This window comes from Prinia subflava, chromosome 7, assembly GCF_021018805.1.
Source record: "Prinia subflava isolate CZ2003 ecotype Zambia chromosome 7, Cam_Psub_1.2, whole genome shotgun sequence".
NCBI lineage: Eukaryota > Metazoa > Chordata > Aves > Passeriformes > Cisticolidae > Prinia > Prinia subflava.
In genome coordinates this window covers 22,867,505-22,891,510 of record NC_086253.1, presented here as the reverse complement: position 1 = coordinate 22,891,510, position 24,006 = coordinate 22,867,505, and the positions used below count along the sequence as shown (strand labels likewise).

At 38.5% G+C, this 24,006-nt stretch overlaps 1 protein-coding gene across 2 annotated transcripts in view; it reads left to right on the top strand.

The window, feature by feature from the left end:
* Window positions 1-102: 102 nt before the first annotated feature.
* The window catches only part of PDS5A (PDS5 cohesin associated factor A), a 76,483-nt gene continuing 52,579 nt past the window's right edge, over window positions 103-24,006 (top strand). For both annotated transcript variants that reach the window (XM_063401807.1, XM_063401809.1), the window contains exons 1-2: window positions 103-277; window positions 1,067-1,237. In XM_063401807.1, the coding sequence (XP_063257877.1) occupies window positions 251-277; window positions 1,067-1,237 (198 nt within the window). In that variant the 5' untranslated portion in view covers window positions 103-250. The remainder of the gene's footprint in view (window positions 278-1,066; window positions 1,238-24,006) is intronic.

The following is a 24,006-nucleotide window of genomic DNA, read 5'->3' as shown; positions in this document are numbered from 1 at the left end:
GGGCTGCGCTTCCCCGGGCGGGCGGAGAGCGGCGCTGGGTTCCCGCGGCGCACGCTCCGCCCGAGCCTCCCCCTCTCCCGGCCGCCGCCGCCGCCGCTGCTGCCGCCACCGAGCCGCTCCCCCTCCCCCAGCCAGCGCTCCCGAGCAGGAGCTGCCGCGCCGCGGAGCAGGAGGCGGCGGGAGCGCCTAGGGCAGCGGCCGGCGGGGTAGCGGCGGAGCGGCGAGCACCACCCGGCACGGAGGCTGCTCAATGCTGCACCTTCCGGAGCTGCATGAGGTAAAGGCGGCTCCGGGTCCCGCTTCCCCCCATGCTCGCTCCCTGCTCCCCGCGGCCGTGGGGGTGTGTGCGCGGAGCCGGGGCTGCGGGGGGCTCTTTGTGGGCCAGGCCGAATGCGGGGCGGCGGGGCGGGGGGGGGGGTGTGAGGCGAGGGCTGAGGGGACATGAAGTTGCGGGAACAAATGGAAAGTGGCGAGTGGCCGGGCCCCCTCCCCGGGGGGGTTCCTGGAGGCGCGGGAGGGCGGACAGAGGGCTCTGAGGGGATGGGGAGGTCGTGGGGGGGTTTTGTTTGCGCTCGCCGCCGCCTCCCTCCCTTCCTCCCTCCCTCCCCCTCTCCTGTTGGCTTCTCTGCCTCCCGATAGTTTTGAGGCCTAACTGTTTAGGCCTCGTCTCCCTGCTCCAGGGCCGGTGTGCCGGCTCTGAACCACCCCCTGTGGCCGGCAACGGCGTACCCGGCCCACCCCCCGGGCGGTAAGGGGCCCTCGGCAGCGGGATATCCCTCGATTGGGCCCCAAATTTCATTGTAAAGCCGTCGGCTGCGAACTAACAGTGTTGGGCTGGAGCAGCCCCGCAATGAAAGGAGGCGCCGGAGGGGAGCGGAGGGGCCCGAGCCGCAGGGAGCGGCGGCGGGCCGGGCCTTGCTCCCGCCGGGATGCGGCGGGGGCAGCGCTGGGGGGCGCGGCCGGCGGGGCGATAGCCGGGGCCTTCAGCGAATTGAGGGTGAGGAATGGAAAAAGAGGGTTAGAAAGTCGTTTCTATTCTGCTGAACTTTTGTTTTCTGACCGATAGAGGCCGGTAGAGGACTGTGGAGAAGGAAAGTTTATAACCAGCAGCGCCAGGATGGACTTCCCTGCTACCCAACCAAAACCTGCTGCCGACGGTAAAATCATCTACTATCCTCCTGGAGTGAAGGAGATTACGGACAAAATTACCAACGATGAGGTGGTTAAACGGTTAAAGGTGAGCAATTCCGACCACTACCCCCCTCCCTGCCACTTTTACTTGTTAAGGTAAACATTTTATCACTGGAATGGAGAACTGCCAGAATTTTGTTGTCCTCCCTGCCCGCAGACCTTTAATGGAATATGACTTAATTGCTTTTCCTTAAAAGTAGAGGACCCATTTTTCCCGTTTTTGTAAATTATTACTGTTCTCCTGTGAGTTCGCTCAACGCCAGAGTTGATATATTAACTGCTAGTTTGTACATGAAACATATCCACAGTTTAGAGGACAGGTTGAAGTGGAATTATAAGTAATAATTACAGGATATGTTAGCAAAATTTTTTAGCAAGCTAGGTGGTTTTTTGGGTTCTGGCATTTGAAGAAAGTACAGTTGAGCGGAGGAAACAAGTAGATCTACATAAGGGTATTCTTGATGGAAAGGATCAAAAACAAAGCTTAATCTCTGGAGTTTATGGATGGAATTCTGAAATAGTTTCAAATGTAGAACCTGCCTCAGATTTTTTAACTTAGTGTAATAAGTACCAGTTTTTTCCTATTTAGCATAACTGACAAAATTGCTAAATTTTCATAAGCAAAAGAGATTGTTAGGAAAGCGTGTTCTCTGCTTGTTTGACAGCATCCTGAGGGAGCACGAAGCTTACCTCTTTTTTATTTTATTAATCTCTTCTTCCACTGGAAAAAAAACGAAATGCTACTGTGATACAGTAGTACTATTTCTTAAGTCCATGCTGAAAATAGAGAAATAAGTTGAGCATTGATCAAATATTGACACAGCTCGTTTGTTAACACCATGGTCTTTGGACCAAAGGTTTTTGTAACCTAGGGTTTGGTCCTATGCCCAGGGTGGAGTAATAATTTTTAGAGATTGGAAATATTCTGTCATCTGATGATCTGTTTCCCATGACAGCAGTGACCCCACAAAGACTGAAAAACAGAAATCATGGTCTTGGCTGGTCAGTTAGTACACTGAAAAGTTTTCTTAGCTATAAATATGAAGAGAACATAGGCTTTATGCTTTGCTTTTTAAGCAGCAAGGCACGTGTCAGTGTTTTTTTTTTGCAAATGAACCTTGTTGTCCATTTACAGTTTTGAAAATTATTGAATGGACAAGTCCAGCCTAGTATTTTTAAAACTGCAGTGGAATATTGCCAGTTACAGGGGAGGATACTAGAGTTATGACTGTTTAGACCGATACCTTGGATCAAAGTCTGTGGAATGTAGAGAAATGCAGTTTTGAGGTGATTCTTGAAACAGGTATTTTATTTTGTCCCTGTTGGTGACTTGCAGTGGTGAACTACGTCATTCCTATATAATAGGAATAATAGAACTTCAAAATCATCTATACATGCTTTACTGAATTCACTTGTGTGTGTATTAGACATAATTTTCAGGCTAAGAGCAGACTTTTTTTCTGTCATTTTTTAATGAATTATTATTATGGAGTTCAGGCAGCCAAAAAATTTGAGACTAAATGGAAACAAATACTTTGCTACTGCACCTACTATAACCGAAACGACAGAGAAAGATTTTTCTTACTGTATTGGTGCTGCTTAATCTGAGTTAGAGGAATAGTTTTTTGTCAGGTATTGGTTTTACTGAAGCATCAAGAAAATGGGAAGTACTGTCCACTCTAGAACTAAACCAACAAGTATATTTTTCTTTATGCTTTTATGTAATGTGTATGTTCTTGATCAAGTCTGAGCTTCTTTATATCAACTTAATTTACAAAAGCAAATTCATTTTGGTACGTGGAATATGATGATGATGCTGTGCTTCGATGGAAATGCTTGAGAAAGTTTTGTTCAGTTTCTTCAAGTTTTCTTCAGAAGATAACTTTCCAGAACTTTAAACATGACTTAATGATAAAAGCCAGCTTTAACAGAATGTGCCAACTCATGCATGAATCAGTTCTTGAAACTGTAGATTTTGTTGTCTTCTTGGCCATGTGTCAGCTGAAGATGCTCTTACAGAAGGTGTTTCTTAGAGAAAATGTGCAACTTAGAGTTTTGGCCAGCAGGATGTGGGTCGGTTCCTGCTTTTTTTTGTTCTTTTAGCTTGTTGAAGTCATGGTCAACTGAATTGGTTACAAACTTGTGTCCTTATTAGCAAGTTTTCTGGTATCGCATCTGTATTTTTGTGTCCAGACCTCTTCTCCTAATGAAAGCTTTTCTTATTATTGGAACTTGAGATGTTCTGGGCACCTGTCCCAGAGTGCCTGAGCAGCAGCTTTTGTGCCAAGGACTTTTAAAAAGAATGTTTTTATATCCTTTCCCTCCTTCTGCTTGGGGTTGTGGGTAATAAAATGTAGGCCAGATACTTTCAAAGTGTTTTGATATATCTGTATGATAACATTATCATTGTCCTGAAAATGCAAATATTGAGAATTTTAAAATTAACATTAATCTTTGGAGGGATGTAGACAAGAAATGCCTCAGGATTGCATATGTATGGCAAATGAAACACAAGTTCAGGTGCTTAATGGAGTCAGAGGTAGTTTCTGGTGTGTTAGATTACATTGATGGTTTGGTGCCCTCTTAGAGTGGGGCAACGTGCAATGTTTAGATTCAGCTGTTGAGGAAGTGATTTTAACTGGTGAGCTGTGGCTGGGGTCAAGTGTCCATTCAATACATCCAATTAAGTTTAACCAAACTAGGCAGCTAGCATGTAGCAGAGTGTTGAGGTTTACTGTACTTTTGACTACAAAATAATCTTATTTTTTTAGGTCTTCCTCTTTACAGGGCAGATGTTCAAGTTATTTAGGGATTAGTTTTAGAGCCACAAGTCAGATGCTTGACAGTTTGGGTCAGACTTGTGAAGAGAGGTGGTAACTTTGACATAACCAAGTGATAGAAGGGGAAAAAAACAATTGTAAGGCACCCAAGAAGCCCTCCTTCAGTTCCAAGATCAAACCAGAACCTCAGTAAAACTTGAGAGCAGTTGTGTTAGCAATATTATATTTCTTTCCATGAGATAGTTGAAGGTTGAAAGAAGTTTTAGAAACTTGGCATCTGCTTTGCTGCAAAGCTTCTTTATGACTACTGAATTTTTTCAAAATTGACTGTATTTTACTGCTGTGTTAAACTCCAGACTTGTATATTGCTGTCAGTAAACTATTAAATCTCAGATACAACTTTGATCACAAGAGAGTATTTAGATGTCATTTATATAAAACGTTTTAGTTATTATGAGTAAGATTAATAATAGTGTACTTTATTGTCAGGTACATTACAAACAGCCCCATCAATCCAAAATGCATACAGGCCGATTTTCTCAGTGACTGACATAAACAGGCCTTGTAGGCAAAGCCAGAACTGTCCCTGAAATATGTGGGGCTCTCACGTGCTTGTCCCAACCTCTGTTCTCTACCCTCTTTACAAGCATTTTGGTTTGCTGCACACCAGAATGGAAGGGTTGACCAGGTTAAAACTTAGCAGGGAAAAAATCCCAAACCAACCAACAACAGAACCACTACCCCTCTCCAACCGTGTTAATTTTAACCTGAACCATTTTCTCCATGTAATTTATCTGGAGAACTCATAAATACTTGGGCTGGCACAGGGGAAAACCCAACTTCTTTTTTTGGCAGTCCTACCTTAGAATGTTGAAGGAACTTCAGAGTTGATTTGAATGTGAAAGTTAGCAAATGTTTTCTTTTGAGATAGAGATAGGGACATTTGCATTGTTTCTGGAAAACCATCACGCCTGCTAGAGTTTTTAATGTAAAAGAAAGAATGCATGATGGTGAGTTCAGATAAAGCTTTCTACTAAAAACTGTGTAGTTTGGTAAAGTGGAAGCCAAGTCTGTAGAAAAAAAGAAAATACTTAACAGTGCAGCATTTTCTTTTACCTAGAGGTCAGTGTAAACAACATTAATGAAATCTGTAAAAAGCACATTTAATCAGACACTGAATATACAAAAGTAAAAAAATGTTTCTGAAACTTTTCAAAGGAAAAGAAATGATACATTTGTTTCAGCATGGAAGTTTTAAACAGGCTTCAGGCAGCTTTTAAATCTGTTTCTGTGAAATTAGGTTTTATAGGTTAGAATTTAGTTAGGGAGATACAGTTTTTTATCATAGCTGGTTTAGGATTCTGGTTTTTGTTTTGTAGCGGTTTGGATTTTTGGAAGGAGTGATTGTCTTGTTATTCAATCAGTCCAGTAGTCTTGTTCTCTTTCCCATGGTGACAGTTAGGCAAGGCATTTGCTGTGAAAGTTGCATTTGATTTCAATGCCCTTCACACCCTTTCATCCTCTTTCTAATTCTCCCCTTGCCGTGCCCCCCCAAGGCCTAGCTTGTCATCATCTGGAGAAGTTAGCACTCCAGGTGTGCCTTGAAGTCTTCCTATCCTGTCCCTTGGTTTTCTTAGTTATTATATGTATTTGTGTGAGAATGAAACAAACACCCTCCCCTCTCCTCCTTTCCATTGTCTTTCTGCATATTCCTCTGGTTATTAGGTATTGGCCCCTTTGTAGTTTGGCCTGTTGTGTTTCCACACCACTAGAAATAGCTAATCCTAACAATTTGTCTGTCTTACCATGTCAAATCACAGGTGGTTTTTAGGCATCTGTTACATCATGTTAAAATTGAGAAAGACTGCTTGATACTACTGAAATTTTGGAGCAGGCTGTAGTTAGGTGAGAGGGAAAAGAAGTTGCTCTTAACTAACCCTGATATTTCTGTGTAAGTTAATGGCTGCTCTCTGAGGTTGTCTCGTTAGATGGACCTTTGATCTGACTTGGCTTTTACCTAGGTAGTTATTTTAAACAGTACTGAAAAATACCAATTAAAATATCATCTGGTGGAAGAAAATCTGTTGTGTCACCCACAAGAATTTGGTTTGAGAGGAAGAGATGTATATATATTAAGCAGGTTGGATAGTATATTAACTAATAAATGCTCTTTGCTGGCAAGCCTTAGATTACATGGGTGACTTGCATGTACTTACGTGCTTATATTGAAGATTTGTAAGCCATTTTTTGGAGGTCATATAGCCAAGTTACAGAAATGATCCACAGTTATTCTAGTCTTTTTAAACTTTCATTAATTGTATTTAAATGCAGATTGCAGTTGCAATGTTCTTGAGCTATTGCTGGCCACATAAGCCTAAAGCCAAATTTTTAATTTGATTCTGCTCATAGTTTAATCTTTTTAATTAGTTTGAGTCTTGTAACAATCAAGTTTTTCATTAACTAGGACAGGCCACTAGTCAGAGAAGAATAAATTGTGTTCTGATTTTTTTTCCAATGGAATATTAACCAATTGCTTTGTAAATGTCCCAATTTTGTCGGTCCTTAGAGGAACAGACCATGTGGGCTTACCAAGTTCACCCAGATGTTACTGAATTTCAAACTGACTGATGATGACACTCTTCCTTTGTTTTTGTATCTGATAATTTTCTTTTGTTACAAGTTCGTCAGTAATTAATGGCAATTTCACATGCACAATATTGGTCTAATGGTTTCCCAGCAACATTGAGATAAATGTATTGTGAAAGAAAAAAAAATTGAAAAGCGGGGAAACCCAAAAGGTTGCTGAATTAGAAATGATAACTCCTGATGTTTGACCACTGAAATGGACAGACTAATTCAGGAGTCTTTATGCCCTTACTTATTCTACTATAAACATCAAAGAATTTTTAATCTTACTCTTATGCTAATGCTTTTTTGTGAGGTGACTCCATGATGTTAACTGCACTTAAAAGATGGGGAACTGAGGAGTTACTGAAAAGGAAAAAAACAAACCCCAATGCCAGAAAGAAAAACTGGCTTCATATACCTGATTTGGTATTTCTAAATTGTGGCTTCTGAAGTGAAGGGCATTCTGTTGCACTTCATATGTTCGGACTGAAAGTTTCTTTGATTTCAGTTACATTTCTGAGTGCCCAGGGCTTCTGTAAATCAGGCCTCATCATCTCTCCTAAAAAAACCCAGAAAATGACTAGTGTTTTCTGTGAAAACTGTGTCACAGGCTGTTTTACAGGCATTGTATAGAAACTTTGTAATGGGTGGCAGGCTAGCTTGCAAGTCTTCAAGGGTCAAAATACAGCATAGAATATTCCTTTTCTTCAAGTATTTTCCTTCAGTTATAGTATTCCATCTTGGAAAAATAAGAAAGATGGTCTTTCAGCAATATGCTTCTCTATAAACAACCTTGATTAACTCCAGAACAAGTTTTTTAATGTGAATAGAACCAAGTAATGGCTTCAAGATTTTGGTTGTGGTATTTCCTTTTGTGTGTATGTAATCACTTACCACATAGTGTATTATCATTAGTATTACAGAGACAGATTAGAGGTTTGAGACATACAGGATTATTTATCTTGGAAAAGAGATGCATAACAGTTGTTGTGATAGTAATAAATTACAAATTTCCGGGTTTGTCCCCCTCTTCCTAAACTGAAACAAACTATTGAAGGCTAAGTATTACTTAGGGGCATACTGGAAGCCTGTGGCAGACCAGAGCTGTATTGATGTTATATTCAGTATAAGCGACATGATTTAATCATATAAGTCACTTTAGGTGGATATGCAGGTCAATATTTATTTTTATGGTACAATGTGGGACACTTTTTGTGAATTTAAATAAATAAAATTTGGTTACAAAATCTGTGACATACTGCATTCTTATAGGGAGTTTGTATGCCTAAGTTTGCAAAACAGCAGAAGCTTTAGCTGTGGTCAAAGACTTAAAAAGGAAGTGTTGTTCTCTTACCAGTCTTATGAAGTGAAAAAAAACTATCCCTGTACTTGCAGACCATAATATGGAGATGATTGATAGAAAGGGAAATCACACATATATATGTGGTTACTTTTCTACCTTGTCTACTTGAATCAATTCATACTGTTTTGTCTGCTTAATGTCAATGTGCATCTTCTGTTATGTAAAAGAAAAACAACAGATAAAATAATTAGCAGATCTTTGGTTCACAGTATGTATTATAGTCATTTAGCCATTTTGGTAGTTAAAGAAATCAAACTTGTGTAGTCCCCAGCCTATGTTAAACATTGTTCATATCTGAGGGTTTTTTTCCAGGCTGCAATATCTTGTTAATCACCATTGTTACCTAGAAATCAATCTAAAACACATGCTTCTTATTGGTGTTACTCAAAGCAATGTGTGTTTTGCTGGCTTTGCAGCTGCAGTAAACTAATGAACTGTATTCTTGCTGCTGTGCTGACATCAGGATTTGGCTGTTGTAAAGGTCTCTTGAACATGATGAATTACTGCTAAGGAGAAACAAAGATAAAATTGGCACAATATAGTTGCTACTCAGGAGTAAAGATTGAAAACTTTCTGGTACCTGGATAGCATGGGGATATTCTAAACATACATTTTATTTATGTGAGACTGAAGATACATACTTACCAGATGCAGGTGTCAGAGCTTCTGTGTTAGGATCAGGTTTGCAGCTCAGTGGGGGAAAAATTCTTTAAATTTACTGTGAAGGCTGATCAGCCTTTTTAATGTCTTTCTCTCAAGTGAGTTCCTGTTTCTTTCTGGTTGTTCAGTTATATTACCTAATCTTAATGGTACTCTATTGTCTTCCATGAGTACAGCCTGTCACGTTTCCCTGGAATACAGTTTGGTAGTCATTAGCATTTTAGGCCTCATGTCTTCTAGTTCTAATGCTAGAAATTATGACATCTCTCTCCATGAGATTTGTCAAAACTTTCCAAACGATTGAAACAGAAAAAAAGTTTTGTACTGGCAAAATATATTCATACACATTAAAGAGACATGTCTTTTCTATTTGCCAATAATTTTTGAACAGATACTGAAGATGAAAGAGAAGGAGAAACAACATTTTTTAAGAAGGATTTTGGAGAAGTCAGATATTTCTGGGGTTTTCCCACACACCATCCTTTGATTTCTACAGCACCTGAAAAATGCACATGCTTAAAATAAATAAAAGTAGCTAGCTTAGTACTTAGTAGTATTAGAATTTGCTTGCAGTCATTAAATAATTCCCCTTCTTCTTGATGGCTCTCTGAGGAAATAGCCCGACTGACCATGAGGAAATAGCTTAACATCTGCAGTTTTACAATATTTTTAAAATATTATGTAACTTAGACCTGTTCTATCACTGCATCTAATATGCAAGCCCATTGAAAGACCATCTGGAAACTTGTGCTTACTATGATAATCTTACTGCTGTTGTTTTAAGTACCCAAAAATCAATCTCTCAAAAATTGAAGGAAAACATTTGTGTGTCTCAGTTTACTTTGTGTATGTGATAGAACTTTGCCTAGGAAAATGTTTTTACCTCACTTTTCTAATGAAATGAGTTTAATTTCTTTGTTACTGATCCTCCTTGAAGTTTCATCAGTTCAAAACTTGCTGCCAGTTGGACGAAGGTTTTGGAGATGGAACACTTGTCTAATGGGTGCTGAACAGAGTAGAGACAGCCAAATTCTGATTACACAAAGGAACATGGACCAGCACTGTTTAACATTTCAAAAGGTGGCTCATGTGCTAGCTGGAGAAAATTCAACTAATTATTTCATAGGTGTTTCAAATGTTTTAGGTGATCTTCTGCCCCCTCCCCAGCTCTGTGGATGTGGCACCCAAAGGAAAGTGGGCAGGTAATGCAGGAGGATGAGAGCAAGGCAAGGGATGCAGCAGCTCTCTGAGAGGAGAGTGATGGGGAAGAGATCTGTTGGAAACCAGCCAGTGGCAATTTTGCTGCCTGCGATGGAATCATTTTCAAATGGGAGCAGTACAGGAGATAAACAAGGAAAATAAAGCACGAAAACCTTTTAATACTCTCTTAACCTGTGAACTGGTAGTGGGTGGTTCATGGTATTCAATAATACTACTAGTTTTTTAACTTGAAAGTGGTTGTTTTTAGCAACTGAATAGGATACTTTTATTCCATGCTCATCTTGATGAAAATTGCTTATGCAGTATGGTATTACTGAAAAGGTGAAGCAAGAATAAACAAAGGCAACCGAAAAACCCAACGGAATCCAAATCACTCAAAAGTAGTTTAAAATCTCAAAAGACAAACACTAAGTTCTTTAACTGTTGTTTTGTATTGTGGTTTTTATGCAATTGTATTTTTTGGGTTTTTCTGGCTACTTTGAATCAGGGTTATGGTACAAGTGCTGGAGCAGAACGTGTGCAATGATTAGTTGGACTTAGGAAGTGTTTATTTAGTGAAATTTTGCGATGTGAGTGTTATGGTTAGTAGTGATGTGGATATGAAAAGAAATTGGTTGTAATAAGTTGTTCCTTGAAAAAAATAAGCTAATTGACTTCTGTTAATTCTGTTAACCTTCTGTTACAGGTTCAGTGTAAGGAAGATGTGGTTGCATATTTTACCTTAAAATTTTCACTGTCTTTTGGTCCTTAGGGTAGTCAAAGTAGAGAAAATCCTGTTATTTTAGTATCGTTTTGTGTTTTAACCGTGCTTTTTTCCCAGTACCATTTGAAAATACATGCATGTACTTAATTATCCAAATGCAGTAATGATTCTTTGTAATAAACTCATTGCTGAAATTTAACCAAACTACTCATAATTTAGTAGGGAATTATTTGAAAGTAAATTCTGCAGAATATAAAAGTTCTTCTTTTCTTGTGATTTAAGAGAGTAAAACTCAATATTCAGTCACTTAACTTTGCAGTGTTTTTCTGTGGGCCTTATTCTTGTCAGTCATAAAGGAAATAATTTTTCTTTTAAAACTTGGTTTACATGAAGTAGTGAAGAGGAATAATTCAGAATTTATGCTGCTTTGTTTGGACAATGGCACAACATCTTGTGGAGTATGTGAAGGGAAGTTTAATGCTTAAGCGCTTGCAGTAATAAAAATAAAGCAGGTAAAACTCAGTACTGTGTTGATTAAAAACAACTCAGTGATCTGTGAGAGATGGAAAAAGTGGCACTATATGTGTGGATTTTAACAGGTGTTTCTTTCTCATCAATGAAGTGCTGCAGAGTTAACATTCATTCACCTAGAAGGCAAATGAAGAATGGAAGGCAGCTTTAAAGCTTTTTTTCCTTGAAAATGCATGTTTATTTAAATGCCTAATTCGATCATCCTTTATAAATGTACTTGGCATGTACCATTATTCCCGAAAAATTCTAATCCATCTCTTCTCAAAAGCTCCTTTTACTGCTATTACCAGTAGTATATCAGTGGCAAGAAGTACTATTTTTGCTCCTGTGAAGTCAGTAAATGACAATCTAGGAGTTGCTTTTGTGAGCTATTAGTAACATTTTTTTCTTAGAAAATGTATGTAGAATATGAAAGTAGGCATAACTGTAGCTGAAGGGAAATAGGGAAATCTGGAAATAAGATTTCAGCTTTGTTCCACTTGAAACTGGTAGTCTAGACTGCTGTAAAATCATGAGAATTTTGCTTTAGGAAATGGAGGATTCACCAAGTACAAAAATTATATCTTTGTAGAATATATACACATTAATAGAGCTGGAAGTAGGTCAGTAGAAAGCTTAATAAGCTATTTAAAAAATCACTTTGAAATGGGAGTAAAACCCAAGTTTAGTGTCTGTGTTTCTAAATCTCGACTGGGAAACCGGGGGTGACATGTAATGTTTTCCCAAGTTATGGTCGTTCAGTCCTAGCCTGTGTTTCCCTTTAAAGGTTGAATGATCTTCAGTCAGATTACAGGTGAAAAAGTGGCCATTTAATTTTGTTCCCTTTGACATTTTTAGGTACCATTCTTAGTTTAAGTTCTTGTTCAAATTGAAGCATTCTGGTCTGAGTTGGATATGCTCATCCTAGAACTAGAGCTCTGTGTGTCACTCTGTGTTTGATGCTAAAACTGGTTTCTGATACCTGTGTATGTCTGTGAGGATGGAGTTCACCATTATATTTTTATCTAGCAGTGGAGCTGGTTTGAGAAACGCCTTGAGGGACTCTCTCTCACAGGCTCTTCCTCCTGAGAGTTCATACTGTGGAGCTGTGCCCGAATTCACACTGTCTGGAGTCCTCTCAGAGTTACTCCAACTTCAGTCTGTATGAGGGCTGTCATGCGTTTGTTTCTGTGTAGAATCTGAATTGATGCCTCTCAATACTTATTAAAAGCCTGGCATCATGCAGCGTCCCCAGAAAATTAATTTGAAAACTAACCTCAAAATTCTAGAAGTAAGATTTACTGGTAGTTTTCCCACGTTTTTTCATCATCTTTATCAATCTTCTGCTCAAAAACAAATCTGTGGACAAAAACAGTTTCAACAGGAGTGTAACAATGTTGAGGAGTAAGTAATGACAGGTTGGTTTTGTAGAATATTGCAATCAGTTTAGTAATCTAAGATGACCTGCATGGTGGGTATTCTAACATAGTCTAAATCAATTTAGTTTATCTTAAAAATAAATAAATAATAATTTTAAAAAGGCTAGTTTTCTTTATAGTCTGCCAGAATTGAGTTTTGGAAGCTTGTCATCCTGGCACTGTTGTATCTGACTGTTTTTGAGTACTTTTTGTGTGATGCTGCTTCTGAAGAAACAGTTGCTCATTTTCACCACTGCTGCTCAGGAAGAATAATGGTTCAAAGTAATTTTCCTTATTTGAATCACCAGTGCTCCTAAAATCATAGAAACGAATCAAGACTGTGAAGAGTGAGAGGAGAAAAAGAAAAAAATGGAGGCACATAGTGGCTGTAGGGAAAGAGGGGAAAACTGGTGTAGTTGGAAAGGGTGGAGTTGCTACACCAGTAGGTGGAGGACTGCCCTGAATCAAACCCTGGTGTATGGAAGCACAAACACCAAAGCCAGCACTTTTAGCCAGTTAAATACCCTTGCTACTTGTGGACCATACTTTTCCCCGTGCCTATCCAGGTGTATCTGTGGCTTGCAGGATATTGGGTTGTGGAATTGATCCAATTCAAAAGCAGTTTTTCCAGGTAAGTTTTCATTTGGATCAATGTGACTTGCACAGTCACCTACTACCCCCTCCCTGCTTTCACAGAATCTCTGTGACAATATTGGGGTGAACTATTACTTGTGGTGACAGGTGAATTTGGAACACTGTGGTAATTGAATTTGACCTTACTAAATCAATTTCTAAGTCATTAAACTGCACCCTGAGATTGGGCTGAAGTAATCTCACCCTCCCCTGTCATTTTTACAGCCATGTAATGAGCTGGTTCAAGGAGCAGATATATCTGAAAAGTAACCTGGGCAGAAAAAGGGATTTTTCAGCAGTGTCATTATCAGCCACTTATGTGCTGGCATAATGGAGGGACAGATCTGGCAGATTTGGGTTGACTCACAGCTATGAAACTACAGCCTAAGAAATCCCAGAAACACCCCTCCACCCCCTCTATTTGTGAGGCAGTATGTCTAAACAAAATGAAGTGTGTCCCTTGTTTCAGGGAGTTGCAAATGTCGGTGCAGTGAATGAGGACCAGGCTTTACCTGTCTGAAAAAAGAAGCTAAGAAACGGGAGAATGTTCTCTAGTTACAAACAATTGAGATCGGTGCTGTGTTTATACACAAATGTGTGGATTTTGCTGGTGCCAGTAATTTTGAACAAGTGTGAATGTTGGGGAATCCACAAGGAATTTTCTAATGTTTAGCTAAGAAACTGCAGTAATAGATACCATTCATCCTAAATATAATTGCTTTCAAAATCAACTGATTTTATATTTGAATTCAGAATTCATGTAGTAATAAGTAGTGAGAAATACTTAGGTAACACCTCCCCTTTCTCTAGGATCGTTTGGTTTTCTCTTATTGTCTGTCCTGTTTGTACAAAAGAAGGAATTTGTGGTTTCAGTGTTTTTCAGGCCTCCCTGAGCACGATGACTCGCATTTCTGTAGCAGTATTATGGTTATGAGATGCAGTCTGGGGTGTTTAGACTGGTCTTTTCCTGTTCTGCACAAACAGGAGTCTTCCAAACTACTGAGTCTAGTGCTGTGACTTGAACTGGAGTAGGCGGTGCAGGCCAGTGCTTGCAAACAGATTTGTCTTCATGCTGGCTCTGATTCTTACTGGTTTTTTCCCTTCCTAATGCCTGCTGTAGTTGACTGTTCTTTAAACAAAGACGTGCTGACTTCCAGGATGTGTGTCTGTCTGTAGGGGAGTAACTATGTGCATACATACATGTAGACAGAGATGAATCTTTTATTTCCAGATAATCACACATAATGCAAAAAAAAAAAAAATTGTACTATCCAGCAGACACCATAAATAGCTTTCCCCCCTAAGCACGAACTGATAAAATGCAAGTAGTAGAATCTTCTTTTGTGTGTGTGTCGTATCAAAGGCAGTTATTAACACTCCACAGGGCTTATATCTCTAAATTTACTCTTGCTTGGGAAGCACTACCAGAATTATTCATAGAAAGTGAGAACTCTTCTTTAACTCACTTAAGTAATATTTTTTAGACTTTGGGACCTGAGAGTTGTGCAGAACATATTAAGGACTCCTTGAGTGGAGTCCCAAAAATCCAGCTGCTGTTGAAATATGTTTGAACATAATTTTGTTTGTTCTTCTTAGAGACAGTGTTTACAAGGAGTTTGCAATTTTTCAGTGGTTATGTGCATTGAAATTCGGTAGTTACCAAACTTCAGCTAACTTTAGAGATGAATTTTGCCTGCTTCTCTAGTAGTAATTTGTTTGTATATGGAAACTTCTATGAAAATAGCAGTGTGGGAATGTTGCCAGAAATGTTTGGATGAAGTTATGTAGATAATTTTGATTATACAAATCCTTACTTTGAAATAAATTGATTTCACCTCATATCATTTGGGTTGTGGCTTGTTGGGTTTAGTTGTTTCATTTTATGTTATTATTGAAATAAGCCCTTACTGGTACTCTTCAATTCAGTAAACTTCAAAATAATGCTTAAGAAATGAATGCGTGGATATGCTTTACATATATTCACATCTGGGTAGTATATGGGGATTCCTGGGGTTCAGTCTTTTTGTTTGTTTATAAATTCTGGACACCTTAAGTGACTCTTGATTCAAAAATCTGTAATTACCTAGCAAGTCTTTGATAGTATATGAAAAAAACTTGTGAGTAACTGATACCGTTCCTGACCAATGGAACAAATGTTCAGAGGTTTGACCAGCACAGAGAAATTTAGGTACATTTATGGGAAGCTAGATGGAGGCTAATACCTCTTTTACTCTAAACTTTGTGCTCTCTTAATTCTGACCAGAATGCTTGCAAAACCATTGTACTGAAAATGAGGAGGGAAGATGTTCTGGGTGTCCTGGGCTTCTCTGAGACTGCTGACTAGGAGATACTGCTTTCTTACCCTAGAGAAGTGAGGAGCACATAAGATACAAAATGTTTAAACTGGAGGAGTTTATTCAGTGATGGAAAACTACTTTCCTGCTGCTTGGGTTCTCAATACCTGATTCACACAGGAATCAGCTGTCTTCTGACCTTCTGCCTCCTAGGCAAATTCAAAACAAATACTGTAGACATAGTCTCAACAATATGCAGGTGGCCACTACTTGGTTTGAATGTTACCCTATGATTTTACTCTTTAACAAGGCGATGGTTTCAAGCAGGCAGCAGGGAGCATTTCCTTCCCTCCATCCTTCAGTTTCCTCTGCTGGATTGTTTCCCTTTGCCACTTCTTTTTGGTCCTTAGTACAGGCAGTACTCGCCTTCAATGGGGAAATTGCCAATAGTGGAATCTGAGTGTGACATTTTTGGCCTCTCTCCTTGGTTAGGAATTAGAGCCCCATCTGGATTAGAGTTATTTGTTCTACTCTCAACATCTGGAATAGAGTTCTGTAATTAATCTCATCATGAATGTATCAGTATTTTGGGACTATTGAATTAAAATACTGAAGCATTTTCCTCAAGATCAGTTACTTGACCAGCATATGCTTGTTTCCACCTCCACTATTCTCCCATAAAATTCATAGTAAAATATTAGGTCTCAGTGATTTTCTTTAAGGTGCTAGGTGACTTCGGTTTAATGTTTGAGTTTTAGGTGCTAAAGATTGAATAAGTTGACAGAATTTGTTTCCTGACCATAAATCTTGGGCAATAGCATTTTTAGGATGTCCAATGAATTCTTGCAGCTTAGAAACTATTGCATACCTCTACAATTTGTAGGCCAAAGTGCATTCTGAAGTTTTCTTTCCTCGCTATGAAGATGAATTGCAAAATGTGTTGATTTTGAATTTAAAACAAGACCACCAATTCAATCAGAATAAAAAATTGCAGTGTTATAGTTTAGGAAGATGAAAAAGCAAAGATAGCAAGGATTCTACAGGGGGTGTTTTTGTGAATGGGTTCAGTATACCAGTACATGATCTGCATGCTATGATCATGAGGGTGATTAAAAAGAAAACAAAAAAACTGGAACAAAATACTGAAAAAACCCCCCAGAAATACAAATTTCCAAACATGAATGAGGAAGTTTTGTGATTTCAAAAGCCATTCAAGGCTTCTGAAGAATATGTGCAATGGAGTTTCATGTATTGAAAATCTTGTGTGAACAAGCTTAAGATACATAATACTTTTATATAGCATTCAGGACCTCAAGACAATAACTGTACAGTCTAGAATGGCTTTGGATAAGAAAAGTTAAATTTTGTGCCTATGTGTAATGCCTTATGTATGGTTAAGAAAGACCAAGTGGTTTATTTTGACAGTCATCTAGTCAACTAGTTGTCATTCTGCAGAGTTTGTATGTGAAAGAGATTTGTTCTGTCCTTCTACAGGTAACATTTCCCCTCTTTTTTTTAGTTTTCCCAATCATTTGGTTTCCTGTGATATATTGACACACCAGCACATGCATGTGGACTACTGTTCTGAGATCACTGCAGCTGAGCAAGTGAAGTGAAATCTCTGTAATTTTTGAGTCAGAGGAACAAAGATCATTTTTAAATGAGGCATTATTTTGGCTTCAGGCCACTTCAGTCCAGTACTGTTGATGAAGTGACTGCTTTCTGTGTGTTATGGGCAATCATAACTTTTTGTGCTGAAGCTTGGTGCATTCTTTGTAAGCATCTCAAATTTCTCTTTGACACTGTCACAGATGCAGGTATTTGTGAAGTGACCAAATACTTGGCCATTGGGTACCAAATTTATGTTCGTGTTTGGGGTACAGATTAACATTGTTTCAGCTGTCTGGTCTTAGAAGGAGAATCGGATGAATTTTCCAGCTGTTTCAAGTGAAGGCAAAAGTTGCTCACTGTTGCAGAGCACGCACTGTCTTGAGACGCTGCGTCTGTTGCATTGCTGGAATTTACTGAATGAGTTTAAAAAACTCAGAAACTCTAAAATTTAGTGAGTAACAAAAGATTTCTAATGAAGTATTGAACTAGTTGTTAAAGTAATTTAAGGGGTATAACCTCAAGAACCTCTCAAGTCTCAACTCCTCTGTGGTTTTGTACTTTTGGCATTGAAATTTCTCAAGTTTTGTCATGGTGAGGATAAGTGATTTTTCTAGATGACCATGCCAAAGTGTTTTGCAATACAGAGCTGCTATGCCTCAAGTGCTTTTTTAAAGTATGCTGGACCTTCAAAAATTTTCTGTGATTCCTGTTTTAGGCACTGTTTATGAGGATATTGCTGGCAGCTATTTAAATTATATTTGGTACTTGCAGGTTGCTGATTCCAGCAGTGAAGTTTAATGAAATGTTACTTTCAGCGAAGTTCAGCAGCATCAATTGTGAGACTGAACTTGAACAATGTATTTAAATACATACATTAAAAAATACATAAGGTGTATTTTTTAGTAAAAAAATGTCTTTATCTGAAGTCTCTTTCTAGCAGAGCAAGGACATGGCAGGGCTCTCTGATTTTTGGGACCTCAGTGAGCTTTCTGTTTTTCAAAAATGAAATTTTAGTACAAGACGCCTCTTTATTGGAACTTCTTTTAAAACATCATTAGCACTTCATATCTGATATACTGCCTGCTTCTTATCTTAACAAAATCAGTAGCCATAAAACTGTGATTACATAGGAGGAATGTTGAGGGACAGGTACAGCAGTTACGGTCATATACAGCTATCTACAAGGAAGAAATTTGATGGAACTGATAGCCAAAATAGTTGCAAAACTCTTAGGATGGAAACGAGGAGTTACTGAAGTTCTCAAAATCCTAGAGAAAAATTCCCAGTCAAGACTTTATTAGCCTGACATTAAAATAACTGCAGAAAATCAGAGCAAAGCCACCACTGCTCTGAGATATGTGACATAATACCCTCTGAAATAATATTGCTAGTCCAGAAAGGTATATTAAAACTCCCTAAAAGCAGGAATTTGGGTTTTTTTTTTCCTTTATTAGACAAGAGCAAGTCATGGTTTTATAAACAGACTACATATTCTGGATTTGGGATAATTTTCAATCAGCTCAAGGTAGCTATAGTGCTTGAAAATACTATTAAAATGTTTAACAAAATCAGAAACAAGTGAAAACATAATGCTGTTTCTGATGATTGGGCGTAAATGTCAAGACCCAGCAAATAAAAACAGGTATGATACAGAGACACAAATGGGAAAACCTGGGTTTTTTGGGCTTTTTGTTACTCTCCTGTCCTTGCCTTTCTGTTTCACTTTTTCATTTGGCATACAAACACACATTATTCCCATGCTCAAAATGGAGAAGTCTATATGTAGTATCATCAAATGAACAATAAAAACTTTAAAACAAACATTTTAAATACTGTCCTTTAAAGTCCAGGAAAATGCTTTCTATAAATAATATATTTGATTTTAAATATTTCAACACTTTTAATATTGGCGATTGTGATGGTAATATGAATTTGTTGAAGACTTTTCATATTATTCTTTGCTACCTATGTTAAGATCACATGCATAGATGGATTTTATTATTATTATATTGATTTTACAGGCTTATTTCTCAAAAACTGAATATCCTACACATAATCATTGTCTTTAGCATCATCCTTTTGCTTTGGTGGGTGTCTGGCATTCAGCCAGGGTCAACCTACTACAAAAAACAAATAAGAGAAAGCTCTTTATATGTACCCTGCCTCTGGTTGACAGTCAGGAGAGTGTAGGATGTACCATGGGATGCCCCATAGTATAGAAATAGACATGGGTATAGTCTTTACAACATCAGTATTGTTGGCAGCATAGGTCTCTAGGTGTGTTTAATGGGAAACACACAGGATTGTGTTGTAAGAATTGATCTTAAATAATTGCTTCAAAACGAATCCTTACAGTCAGTTCACAGTAGAAATGCAAATGCCATTGTTTTGGTAGCACCACCTTCTCTTTGGAAGAGGAAATGAATTAACACACAGCTTTGAGCTGGTTATGAAGAATCCTCTTGCTTACATCTGGATGCTATTATCAAGGTATTTGTGAAACTTCCTATGGAAATAGAAGCTCCTTTGCTGTGGGGGAATAAGATTTAAAGAATTTTTTTGTTTTGCCCCAGCCATATATAACATTATACCTAGGGGATGAGGACTTCTTAAGGAAATGCTAACTGGTGATCTCTTGAATTATCGTTAGAACATTTAATAAATAGGCTCCTTTTAGTCCCTCTGGAAAACGCTTTTGTTATGTATCTGTATATGTGGAAGCAAAGTTTCTGAGAATTAGGTGACTTTAGGAATCTTCTTAGAGCATTTAAACAATTTTTAGTCTTTGGCAGGAAAATTGCAAAGAATACCATTACAAATCTTTCCAGTAATAAAGACTAGATGCTGCTGAGGACTGAATCACTTAAAAAATAAAATTAAAATTGGTGCTGTGACACCACACTTAAGTCATAAATGTCTAAGAGATGGGGAGTAGTGTGAGTATGAAAACATAATGTGCTGATAAATATGAGCACTCTTTTAATTATTTGAGAAGAGGTATACACACTCTGTTAAAACGTCTGATTTGATTGTGACTATAGTTTGTGTCATAGAAAAATTGCATGAACCAGTTTAAAACTGGGATAACAAAGTACCTTAGGGGTTGCAATATTGGTATAGCCAAACTAACAGCATTTCTCAATGTTTCTTGCATTAAAATAACTTCAGAAGGTCTTGGATTGAGTAGCCAAATATTGTCATGCTTCCAAAGCTGCTTGTAAATAAAAAGGTGGATACCAAGAGATAATTTCTGTTGGTAACAAACCATACAGTGACCTAATGTCAGGTAGTCCTTTGCACACTCGGAAACCTCTTAGGTATTTGGGGAATGATGAGATGAGTTGGTTTTGTTCATCACAGCCAAGGAGACTTTGTATTAAGTCAAATAATTTGAGTGGAATTGATCCAGTGGGAGCTTTTAGGCTTGATGTTGATTCAAGAAAGCATGGTGAAGAATAATGAGAGAAAATAAAACTATGACTTCATGAAATTGTAAAGGACTAAATAAGGGAGTTCTGATGCATCAGTTGAGGCTGCTGAATGAAATCTTTGACTGAACAGCTTCTATTGAAAAACCTTATAGAATTTAGTGCTGGATAAGGAGCCAGGTGGTGAATATTGTCTTATGGTTTCCTTATATGAATCAGATGTGTATTCTCATTTGTTTACTGTGGGAATGTACTCTTGTGCAGTACTGAAGTTGTAGTGAACCTTTGCCTCCAAAGGTATGAGATGAGGATGAGAATAATAAGAACCTGGAAGGCAGAGAAAGTGTTGGCCTTAAAAGGTAAATGGGAAACCTCTGCTGTCTCAGGTCATGATCAAACCCCAGAGAACAGATTATTAAATTAAAATGAATAAGTTAATTGATACGTTGGATACAAGTTCTGAAAATTACTATAGCAACACATTTCTGAGACCTTGAATTTAAAATGATGATCATATCAGTGATCACATCTAATGCCAGTTTTTACCAAATAGAAATAAAAGTAAATTTTCAGGGTATCTAAGAGGATTTGGCTATCTATAGCTGCCCAATTCAGGCTTCCTGAGCCTGCCACTAGTAAGGTTAAGAATTCATGCCCGTATTAGGTTGTGTATTAAGAGTTTATGCACTGTACAGGCTGAAGTTCTTCCCTTCCTGGTCTTGGCCATTGAAGTCTAACTACCTTCTTGCTGCTGGATCCGGAATGTATCAGATCAATTCACACCTCTCTCCCGATAGCTGTGATTTTGGTTGCATGTGATCACTCGAATAGTCAGCATTTCTAAAGAAATGACAGATTATAAAGATTCTGTATTGTTGCAATAGTGTGACTGTAAATAAGCTTACAGGTTGTTCTTACACAAAGTATAGTGGTACCTGCTTCACACAAAAGAAATTAACTTGAGTTTAAAGTACATTTACTTGGAGGAGAAAGCACATTACTGTTGCATATAGTGCTGAAGGAACTAAGGGTGATCAAAAATAGTTTTGAATCTTCCAAATCCTACTTAGTAAAAATTTGAAATCAGTGATATTGAGTAAAATACACAGTTCTGAGCAAAATATATTTTGACAAGGTTGTGGTGACAGGAAAAGGCATGCAGTATTTTCTTTGCACATCATGAATCTGATTTTTCCCATGGGCTTGTTCATGGCCAAAGAATACAAGATTTCTTACATGGAGTGGTAACAGCATTAGGATTATCTTTTGCTGGGAAGCAAGGACAGAGTTTTACTTCCTTTTGCACCGCTGTAATCTTGGGAAGTGTATTTTCTTGGAACTTTTCCTTGAAGCAGTCTGTATGAGTTGCTGTAACCAAGATGTCAATCTGATTGACTATCAGTACATGACTGATCTTTGCAGAGCAAAATATTAAAGCACAATTTTAAAAGCATGTTCTAATTTGTGCCATGAAAAGTATTTTTGATTAAGGCATCTGATTTTCCTCATTTTATCTGCCTTGGTCACCCCTTCTGTTGCATTCATGTTCTTTGAGGAATCTTACAGCTTTACAACAGAACTGGAATTATACTGTGTGTTGATTACGAAGATATAATATGTGGGTAATTGTACAGTCCCTCTCCCAATTTGGTAACAATACTTGTCCTATTTATGTGATATTTTAATTCATTCATTACTTTAAAAAGTATATCAAGAAAGTTACTTCAAGTAATCCATGAACTGTCTGCTCCAGATACTCTTTTTATTGCAAGTAGTAATCAACCTTTCTGCTTTGTCATATGTCAGATGAATTTAATAGCTAGGTTTTTGGAAAATAGTCTGGCTTGCTTGATGGAAGTAAAATAATACAGAACATGCTGTTTCACCAATGAGAAGATAGTGGTGAATTACCGATTGTGACTTTGTTGCTCGTGGCTGGTCAGTTGGCTGAACTCCAAAGAAAAGCCTGGTGTAGGTCAGTGCCCAGGGGAGGAATACCCAGTTAAACTGTTTGCCCAGTCAGGGGGTATCTGTGGCTGCCATTGCTGTTGCTGCACCAACTTTACATCTCATGATACAGTTGTAATCACATCTGGAAACTCTGTTCATTGACTTCGTGTGATGAGCAGAATACATATAAAGAAGAAAGCAAATAGTCTCTGCCCCTTAGAGTATATGCTTTATATCCTCTTTTGTTCAACTTTTTATTTTCTTTTTTCCCTTTCCAAAGTTGTCCAAAGCCAGTTAAATCCCTTGTCAGAGAGTATACATTAAAGAATTTGTAGTGGAAATGGGCTGTTGCCCTTCTCTGGACTTGGCTTCAGCACTTTAAAGTCTTCCCTGAACTGAGGGTCCCAGAATTGGAAACAGTATTCAGGGTGTGGCCTCACCAGTGTCAAACATAGCGGGACAGTCACTGCCCTGCTCCTGCTGGCCACACTGCTGCTGACACAGGCCAGGATGCCATTGGCCTTTTTGGCCACCTGGGCACAGCTGGCTCATGTTCAGCAGCTGTGGACCAGCACTGCCAGGTCCTTTTCTGCTGGGCAGCTTTCCAGCAACTCTGCCCCAGCCTGCAGCACTCCCTGGGCTTATTGTGACCCAAGTGCAGGACCTGGAAGGGGGGCCTTGTTGAACCCCATAGCTCTGGCCTTGGACCACCAGTCTGTCCTGTCCAGGTCCTTCTGCAGAGCCTTCTGCCCTCCAGCAGATCAACACTCCCACCCAACTTGGTGTCATCTGTGAATTTCCAGTCCCTTAGTCTGGATCATTGATAAAGATATCAAACAGTACCGGCCCCAAAGAGAGGTTTTCAGCTGTTGTTTTTAATTAGCATAGTCTGGTAAATGTCTTCTTAAAAGAAAAGGCATTTGAGGCTCCTTTGGCAGAAACCTTCTGTACCTGTGTCATTTTAACTTTTTTTTTTTTTAATTAGTGAGGATAATCAGGACTAAGTAATGTGTTTTTGATCAGCATTTAGTATTTTTAGCATTTCATGAGTTGTATTGCTGTTTTTTCCCTTTCCTCCTTCTGTCATATCCTGCAATTGCATTTTCATTGTTTTCATGTACATAGCTTGTTGTTGCCTCATAAACTCTTTAAAATTGCTTACTAAATGTCCATCTTTCTCCTCTTCTGTTGTTTACAGCAGATAAGGTCTTAATAGCATAAGTACTTGGATTTAAGCACTAAGCATATGATGATTTACCAATGGTGATTTTTGGTATTTCTGTTCTTGTCGTAGAGTATCCTGTCCTCTACTGCCATTCTGTAACTATGTCATCACCATCAATTCCCACTTCTTGTACCACAGGTTTTTATGGAAATAGGGTCAGTTGTAACAGCATTCTCCACCAATAAATCCATTCAGTTCCAAAAGGTTCTTTTAAGAAGGGGCCAAGGAGGCAATATCAGCCTAATTTTCATTTGTTTCAAGCTCCTCAGTTTCCATGTGGCTGTTCTTGACGCTCAAACTGAGTTGCTTGTCATGGTCAGTCCTGTATAAAGCGTTGATTATCTTTGTTAAAAGAATGAGCTTTGAGATGAGGATTATCAAAGTAAATTGC